This window comes from Drosophila montana, unplaced genomic scaffold (genome assembly GCF_035044405.1).
Source record: "Drosophila montana isolate Dmon_TW-CO22-7 unplaced genomic scaffold, ASM3504440v1 contig_1455_1, whole genome shotgun sequence".
Taxonomy (NCBI): Eukaryota; Metazoa; Arthropoda; class Insecta; order Diptera; family Drosophilidae; genus Drosophila; species Drosophila montana.
Window position 1 is genome coordinate 1,110,341 of NW_026996406.1, and position 9,780 is coordinate 1,120,120.

Here is a 9,780-nt window from a genome sequence, read left to right on the forward strand (position 1 = left end):
CAAAGTAATCATGTAAACAACAGAAGAGTAAGGATATCTTCGGCACGTCGAAGATTCAATACCCTTATAAGCATTGGACTATTACAGATATGTGAGAATAGTGAAGCTTGTAAATGCTGCGCTTGATGAAAGTATCTTGAAAATCAGAATATGTTGCCATGGAAGCTATATTATATAGTTATTCAATGTTTATTAGATGTTGCATATATTGATATAGCTTAGTGAAACTAATTAACTGCAAGTTTGGCAAGATATCTTGATAAAGAAGATAGTTTTCCATACAAGAACCTAACATACTTTGCAACTGATCGTTTCTATGGCAGATATATGATATAGTTTTCCGATTCGGCCGATTCTAACATATGTACTGGCTTCAACAGAATAACGGACCTATGCAAAGTTTCAAGACAAAAGCTTTAAAACTGAGAGACTATTTCGATACCTGAAAGCGCCGGAGGGACAGACGGAGATATATCTAAATCGACTGGGCTGTTAAAGCTGATCTACAATATATATATACTTCGTCTCCTTCTATGCATTACACATTCCCCGACAAACCTATATTACCCCCAACAAGGGTATACAAATTGCTCAGTTAAACTGCTTCACATAGATCACACCCAAAATTGATGTGATATGAACTTTAGTGAACTCTCAACATGTTCGAGGTGCTAAGCCTAGACACGCAGTTTGACAATGTTTTGCCATAGAGAGTGCCAAAAAAAAAAAGCAAATAAACATAAACACGATGATGAGCGGAAGCCAGACGCCAAAAGAGCAATTGAAATACAGCTCCCTCGGAGTACATTTTAGACACTTTTTCTGGGCCAGGGCCGGGGCCGGGCCAAGTCCATGGGGTGCTGTATTGGGCCAAGTTTGTAGCCATTTTTGTAGCAGCCTCTACTCTTGACGGGCCGACGGGGCTCAAGGCTCTGGCACTTGGCGTTTGCGTTGGCGTTGGCCGACAGCGAAATGGCCATAATGTCATTTAATTAAACGCCTGAGAGCAGTTGTTAGTTGGCTTTCAGTTCGGGGAGCGCGCGCGCGTTTCTTAGTCGCCGTCGTGTTTTTTGGTGGTTAACGCTGGCTAAACGGTTAACCAAGGGGGGAGCGAAGGGTGGAGAGGGGGATGGGGGGCTGGGGACAAGCGTGAAGCAGTCCAGCAATTTACGTTCATTTGCATAGATATTAAAAATTGTTAGGAAGTCATTAGTAGGCATCAGTCAAATGACGCAACCTGCATATAAATGAGGCATAATTTTATTATATGCCCGGCCCGAAGAGCAAGACAACTAGGCACCAGGTCATTGGGCCGCCTGACAAATGTCCTTGCCCAACAGCTAACCGCCCCCGCTCCCCTCCCTTCTGACCTCTAGCCGTATTAATTATTAGTTTTAATTGCGTTTCGGTCTGTCCCAGGCCCAGTTTGGTTGCCAAACAGAAAAAGATCGTGCAGGGGGCGCGTTTCAAATCTTTGAATCTTACATTTTTCAGCAGCCACAAAGCACACGCAAACACACACACTCACACTCACACACACTCACTCACACACTCACTCACACACACACACACTCGCACACGCACAAGCCCAAAAAGTTGCATGCAATTAAATGCTTCGACCATAATGTATTTTTCACAAGTTGAGCAATGTTGACCATTCTGTGGGCTGTGTGGGGCTGCGGTGCGGCCACCACAGGGTGGCCGGCCCATCACTTCCGGTGCTGCCAGTGCTGCCCAATTCATTATAAATTACATGCAAAACAAAGCAAACTGATGCGTTTGCCGCACAAGAGTGTGCCCGAAATGGGCAACAAGAAACCACAAGTCAAAAGCTCAACCACAAGCAATTTTATTAAATTTGCCAACATTTTTCTTGTTATTTTTTTTTTTCTTCTGGATAACGAGCAACTATTTCTAATGCTCGGCTGTGCTTCTTCTTGCTGGGGCTTATCAAAATTTTCGTAATTAGATTTTCTCGGCAAGTTCGGAAATTTTAGCCGGTCGCGCCTCATCTATTTATATGTGTATTGCGGTATTTTCTCTTTTGGCCATTTTACCAAATTATTTTTCTCAGTTATTTGCTCACGTTCGCTTCGACTGTGCTGGCTGGCTTTCACTTGCCCCTCCCTCCGTCTCCCCCTTCCAATCTACTTCCGTTTCCGGCGCCAACGTTTCGATATTAAATGGTGCGCGTAATTAGATTTTAAATTTATTGCGCTGTGTGTTGGTGTGTATCATTCTGTTTTTCTCTGTTTGTTTATTTTATTTTTTTTGTATTTTTTTTCCCTATTTATTTTTGTCTGCTTTGGCGTGCATAACAATGCAAATGCAGCAATAAATAAATAAGCAAAGTGTGAATGCGAATTCAATGGCTGCGAGGGGCCCGCCCAGGGGGGATGCCAAAGACAAACAAAACACAGTTCGTGCATTTTTACAAACTCATTTTTTCGGCTTTGGCGCAAAAATTGCACAAAAAGCTCTGTAAACTGTTTTTAGTTTAACTCACAAAGTTGTGTATGGCCAGCGCGCGTCGAGGCTCAAGAAAATGTGGACAGCATTGAATATTTAAGGGAATTACATTTATTTTCAGATATAATAATATCGAAAGTATTCTTTAGTTAGCTACGAGATTAGATTATGGAAGCTTAAGCTGCTTTAAAAAACTTCAAGGTAAAAAAAATGATGTTAATATAGGTAAGTATATATCTTTAAATATATATTCTACTTTATGGGTTCGGAGATGTATCCTTCTATACACCTTACATAATAGCATCTATATGAGTTTAGTGCTGAGTTTGAACTGGCGATTACTCGCTTATTAGTTCAAGTTCATGTCGTCACGTTTGCAAAGCATACTTAGATATGACTTCGTTGTTGTTGGTGTTCTACATACAAACTTTGACCAAATTTGTTGCTCACTTGGAGCTCGAATTTATAGAACTTCCTGCCCACGCTTAAACCAAAAGGAAGCTTTTGCAAAAATGTCTGCTTGTTAGACCTTACTTATGCTCATCATGATTGGTCAGTCGTTTTTTTTCTGATTTTACACTGCACAAGTCACAATAAATAAAATTAAATAAAAAACTAGCTATAATACAGATGGAAAATATGGTTATTATAACAGAAAGAAACGAATTATAGGTGCATAAAAAAATGCAATAAGCCTTTTGGCACCGCTCACGTCGGGCATATTGGTTTTTTGCTTGAGTTGAAACTTTGAATTTAATCTCTCGTAAAGTCTAAGTTATCAACCCAATTAATCAGGAAGACTCTTTATAGTTGGTTTATATTGTGAACAGAGTATTGCGCAGTCAGCAACACCCGATTGCAATGTGCTGTATATTAGTTATCATCAATTGAATATAATTAATTACATTTAATTAACTTGCATTTTCTGAGCATGTCGAACAAAAAAAAAAAAAAGTGTGTAATAATCGCATTACCTCATCTATTACGGCCATCTTGCAGCTTTTGGCCACAATAATGCGGCCTTGTGATGCACCATTTTCATGCAGTGCCAGTCTCTGACCGCAGACAGCTGACAGCATTGCACCAATGTGGGATGTGGGCGTGGTTTTACACACACATACACACACACACACACACACACACACACACACACACACACCAGCTTACGAGCACTTAAATGACAATAAATATGTGCAGCATACATATGTGGGCACATTTGCTTTAAGCCGAGGCGGCATGAGTAATGAGCGCTTAATAAGGCTGCTTCCAGCGGCGTGGGCCGGAGTGTACTCAACACATATGTACATAAATATATAAATATATATATATATATACGTGCATGTTCATATTATAATTTACATATGTGAAAATATTTATGCACATTAAATATGCGCGAATGAGTGCAACAGTTTGGCAGCTCGGTGTATGTTGGTTGGTTTATTTTGAAAATTCACATAAATCACAGCACGGCACGGCACAGTGTTAAAAACGATGAGTCGTCGCCGCGTCCTGTCAGGATCCTGCCCGTGCAGCAGGCAGGAGTCTCTGTTCATATCCTGTCCACGATACGGAAAGCATGACGTGTGGTTTGAGTCGAACCGGGGGCGAGTGGCCTCGCGGTATGCGCATCTTAACTTATTTACACATGTTTAAAACGCAAATGAGCCGTAAAGCGCTGATAATGCAAAAAAAAAAAACTGACAATTGACGTTTTCAACTGCCAGACTGCGCAAAAAGTTACACAAAAAAACAAAACAGGCAAAGCAGAGCCTGGCTAGCTACAGACTGATACCCTGTAAACAGTTGAGAGCTGTTTGTCTTGTTGTCTTTTCGGTTTTCTAGCTAAATTCGGCTGTTTTCGGAGGTCAGACGGAAAGAGACTATAATGCTTAGTTTCCTCCTTCCTTACTTCCTCTGAATATGGTTTAAATTTTATATTTATAGGGCATATGAAATGCTGCAAATTTGGTGACTATATCACATACAATCTTGAAGATATGCTTAAAAATCTGTGCCTCGATATTTATCGATTTTATTTTTTGTGGAAATAGCAGGATTTAAGAAGAATTCGACACGAACTTGATCTGAGCTAATTATAGCAGAATTGTTATATCAAATTTCTAACTCTCTAATCTCTAACTCTCATAGTTCTCTATTTTAATACAGATGAACAGACAAATGAACATATATAGATCAACCCAGCTCTTGGTTCCATTCGGAGAGTCGTACTCCTGCCTATTACAAGCAACCAGCCCAACTGTAGTATGCCCTGTTTGCAGCATTTTATTGGTGTGCAAATAATTTATCCCCCGGCTGGCGTTTACAATTTTGTTTTTACATAAAAGTTTCGCTTTTGGTTTCACACATAGCGAGTATTTACTTTATTTGCTTAATGGCAACAGCTTACAGATTGCAGATTACTTTGTGCTCTCGGGCTTGCCCCGGCCAAAGAAACCGCGAAAGTATTTCATATCACGCGAGCTCTGCTCGCAGATGGAGTCATTTCTTTTTGGCCGGCTGTCCATTTGTCTGCCTGTCTGTCCGTCTGTCTGTCCGTCCGTTCCGACTCTCTGTCTTGTGCCTGCATGCTTGCAAACATAAGCAAGACAGAGACACAAGCGGCTGCGAGGCAAGTCAAATGATGCGTTCGCATCCCGCATCCTGTCGATGAGTGGCAGGAATCGTAAACCTTGTGTGCATTGTACATAACTCGTGCATATCGGCACGCTGAACCATGCCCAAAAACAATGGCGTAAAATGTGTTACGGAAACCACAGACGAGTGAACCACCAGAGAGACCAGAGTTTAAATCGTTGCCAATTCCAATTCCAATGGCCGGCAGGCTCAATAACGCAGGCAATAAAATTTTAACGTAAATGCTGCGTATTTTAAATGTGCGTGTGTGCAACGGCAAAAAACGAAATTGAGATCTGTTTTTTTTTTTTTTTTGGTTTTTTTTAAAAGTTAATCAACAATCATGCTCAATTTGATCGAACGACGAGTTACAGCATGTCCGCAGATTGGCTGGACTCTTCATTTCGTAACAAGGCAGAAGTTATTTCATAAGCGAATGGTCACCCTAGACGCGCAGTGCTGCCAATTTGTTGTAAACTTTTTAAGAGAACGAGTAGCGTATTGGTTAAAGAGGTAAAACGTGTAAGATTAAGTCAGAGACAGAGCAGTTTTAAGGGTTTGCCATACATTTGTAACTCTTTGAAACGCACGCTAACTCTTTCTTTGAAGAAATGGTCACCCTAGACATAGGTCATCCTGTATTAGGGCCATTGATTAACAGAAAGAAGACAGCAGACTAAGCTGCATGGAGAAATTGTCACCCTGTGTATATGCACATAAAAATCTTTACAATTTGTCGGGCAACTAATTCCATAAAGGAACAGAATTATCAATATGGTCAGCCTAGACATAATTCATCCTGTGTTGATTGTAAAACAACTATTCTATTGAAACAGTTTGAAGTAGTCATATTTTATACATAGAATTATAAGCAGGAAAAGTGGACTATATATATAGCAAAATATAAAATTTTCATAGTAGTTAAGTTAAATTTAGATAAACCTTAAAGAATTCTACGAAATAATTATTATTTTACTCTTACGTGAATGTTAAATTTTGATTATTATTAGAGTTTCATACGATATTTATAAAATCGATAGCTAAAATCGCTACATTGTGAGCTTTTCGATATTTATATCATGTCACATTGGCAACACTTTTACCTTGTAATTTTATGTTACCTATGCAGAATATTGCTTCATTTTATGGCAGGTAATATAACAAGGCATAAAAACTATTCGAGCTCAGAAATACCCTGTACAAGAATATAAGTCTATACAATATTCCATTAACATTAAGATAATGCATATTATAGTACAACAGATTTGGATATAGTCATAATAATACTAATACACACTCACATACACATTCACGCGCTGATCACAGAAACTATATTATTACCATTTGATTGTTATGAAAGGTATAAACATAAAGACAACATAAAGATAGGGGTAACTGAGATTACGGACTTCATATAGAGAATGGGGCGGGTATATTGACTCAGCTGCTGCGAATGGTCAACATTAATATGCCTACCGGGATTAAAGAGACATTTATCTGCCTGGCAAATTAGGTTCATGGTAAATTTACCATTAACATAACACAGACGGGCTGTACAGCTTGTTACGGGCCGTAACAGTACAGAGCATAAAAGCTGTTAAAAATTGAAAGATTATGAATACTTCGCAAGAATATACGGACTCTACCAAGACAGACGTCTACTTCCGTCTGTCAGCCACACATAACTAGAGGATATCTGCGCCCAGTGCAAAAGCAGGTCAATTGGTTGAAGTACATAAATTTGCTCGACTTGGGGGACTTGAACTTAGCAAAGTGTTTTGCCATTTTGTTGCGTCATAAAATTAACGCTTTATATGAAATGGAAGGCATGGAAGGCGACGCGATCTTATCGTCGTAGTACGAGGCACAGGAAACTGGCGACACAAGCGACAAAATTGGCACTCATAAGGGAATAAAATGTTTAGTGTTGAATTACAGAGATGAGTGCTTAAAGATGTTGAATGACTAGCTTATTATTTACGTGCTCATATATCGTCAATAAATATGTACACGCTGAGAAAATTGTTGCTAATCTAGGATATTCTTAAAGTAAGTATGAATAATTTTATTAATAAAAATATAAGGAAAGAAAACATTAACATTTAATGGGTTAAGGGTATATAAAAGTTAGAAAAGGGGTATCTTAAGAATGTGCATGCTTGAAATAAGCTTAAAACGTTCTCAAAGAAAGCGTCAATTTTCTTAAAGTAAGTTCTTTGTCTGACAGAGAAGTGCTTGAAAAGAACTTGTTAATGCTCAAGTTGTACAATTTCGATTTTTCTCCAGTTTGCACTTGATTTAAGTAGGATTATTTTTAGTTATTTTCTCCGTGTGAGCAGAAACTAGTCGAGTTTGAGTAACAGACAGAGCTGGGCGGCTGCTGTCAGTGTTTAGTAAAGTATTGTTTAGTTGTGTGTGCTGTAATCGCAGGCAGTTCTCATGTAGTGTGTGTCATAAAAGTAATTCGAAGCGAGCTGAAATTAAATAAACGTCCTGTGGTCGTCGGTTGAAACCATTTCGTAAAAAGCCCAAAGACGCGTTAAAAATTAATCATACGTATCAGATTATAGGTATATCTATATATATATATTTATATATAGACAGTATTAAGAAGAATTTGTTAAAATGCTGCTGGCCAAACAGAACAGTTTCAATATGCTGGACAGCGATACAGAGATGCAGGCGGACACGCTCTCCAGCTCTAGCCAGGAGCTCAAGTCCTACTCGGATGGCGAGATGAACAAGCCGAACAAACTGCAGCTGGGCCATTTGCCATTCAAGCATCCATTGGAGCATACCTGGACATTGTGGTATCTGGAGAATGATCGCAGCAAGAGCTGGGAGGATATGCAAAACGAAATAACTAGCTTCGATATGGTCGAGGATTTCTGGAGTCTATACAATCATATTAAGCCACCATCTGAGCTCAAGATTGGCAGCGATTATTCATTGTTCAAAAAGGGCATACAGTAAGGGTATTACCGTGGTCAACTGTAGCTTATTACACTTTGAATCCCTTGCAAATGTGTCCATTAAATATACAAATTCCTGATTTGAAGAGGTGAGTCGTCCGTCTGTGTAAGCGCACCCGGGAAATTTAAAAAGCTGGAGAGCAGAAATTCTATATATATCGATATATTCCCATATTCACATTTTCGATATATATCGATTGTAAGACATGTGGTTAAGAGCATTAGAGGTGAGTCGTCCGTCTTTGTTAGCGTTCGGGAAATTTTAAAAAACTGGAGACTAGAAATTTGAATTATATTCTTTTTATATATCGATAGCTCCTAGTCATTTACATAATATCGATATATATCGATTTTTAGACATAGTTTTTAGGGCATAATTCGAAAACGTATCTAGATACACTAATCTTGGCATGTAGGTTTTCGTATTGTGTGCATAGGTTTAAAATACTCCTCTTTTTGAATACTTTTCCCCAAAATTGGATACAACTTGACTTTCAAGCTAGAACCTTGGGATTTAGTATATACAAAAATAAATATACCATATTTAAGCATGCAAAACTGCATAAAGATCGGACTATAAGCGCCGAAAGAAAGGCTAAGAAAGAGAAAAAAGAGACGGAGCCTGTATGTATAGAAGGAAACCGGAATATTTGAAGCTGGGTTCAGAGTATCTGCTAGTCGGATGCGTCCGACTAGAGCGCACTTCGGCTTGTTTTAATTGTAAATATTTTGCAGGCCCATGTGGGAGGATGAAACCAACAATGATGGCGGCCGCTGGGTCATCAGCATCGGACGCTGCAGCAAACTGGAGCTGGACAAGCTCTGGCTGGACGTGGTAAGTTCCAATGCGCTGCCTGCCAGCCTGCTGGCGCTCATCTATGGACTTTGTGTGCCCGCAGCTGTTAATACTGATTGGTGAGGCTGTTCAGCATACCGAGGAAATCTGTGGCGCTGTCATCAACTTGCGCAGCAAGAGCAACAAAATTTGTAAGTAGAAAATACGTTGGCTCTGGGCGTGGTCCTGGTCATGGCCATTGCCATGGCCATGCCGATGTCATGTGCAGTCCTGTCATGTCATGTCATGTATCATAATGCTTGCAGCGATTTGGACCGCCAATGGGCACAATGAAGTGGCCGTCATGGAGATTGGTTACAAGCTGCGTAAGCTGCTCGGCCTGCCGCCCCACAATCTGCAGTACCAGATGCACAAGGATTCGATGAGCAAGCAAGGATCGCTGGTGAAAGCCGCTTACATACTGTAAGCTGCTCCTGTATGCTATTTAGTTTGGCTATATAGCAGCAGTTGTCCCTCCCCACTAGACCCCCAACTAACCGTCCCTCTATAAAGCAGTTGACTGCACGTGTATTCCAAAAATGTCAAAAAAAAAAAAACAAAAAACCAAAAAAAAGAATTATAGATTGTATATGTAAAAGGTTTAATTAATTGGAGCTTTTCTCAAATTTCCTGCAAAATAAAGCGTAAAAACTAAGCCCCAAATTTTCGAAAGTTACAATATACTGCGCGACTCAAGAAAAATACTGTTCACAGAACTAAATGCAGCTGGAAATGAAAAATGATTTAGCTTGGATTTATGATTTTAAGAATTATTGTTAAAAAAAATTCTCTTAAATCCAGAAATACAAAGAATAATGGCAACATATTCATTGAACATATTATAGTATTTTTGTACAATAAAAATACCAT

General features: G+C 39.4%; 1 protein-coding gene across 1 annotated transcript; it reads left to right on the top strand.

Annotated features, from left to right (window-relative positions):
* The first annotated feature begins 7,454 nt into the window (after positions 1 to 7,454).
* eIF4E4 (eukaryotic translation initiation factor 4E4) lies at positions 7,455 to 9,519 on the top strand. Its single transcript, XM_064687383.1, has 4 exons — positions 7,455 to 8,072; positions 8,811 to 8,910; positions 8,975 to 9,062; positions 9,177 to 9,519. Exons 1-4 carry the CDS (start codon positions 7,729 to 7,731, stop codon positions 9,335 to 9,337), a joined length of 693 nt encoding a protein of 230 aa, XP_064543453.1. The 5' UTR covers positions 7,455 to 7,728; the 3' UTR covers positions 9,338 to 9,519.
* Positions 9,520 to 9,780: the final 261 nt, after the last annotated feature.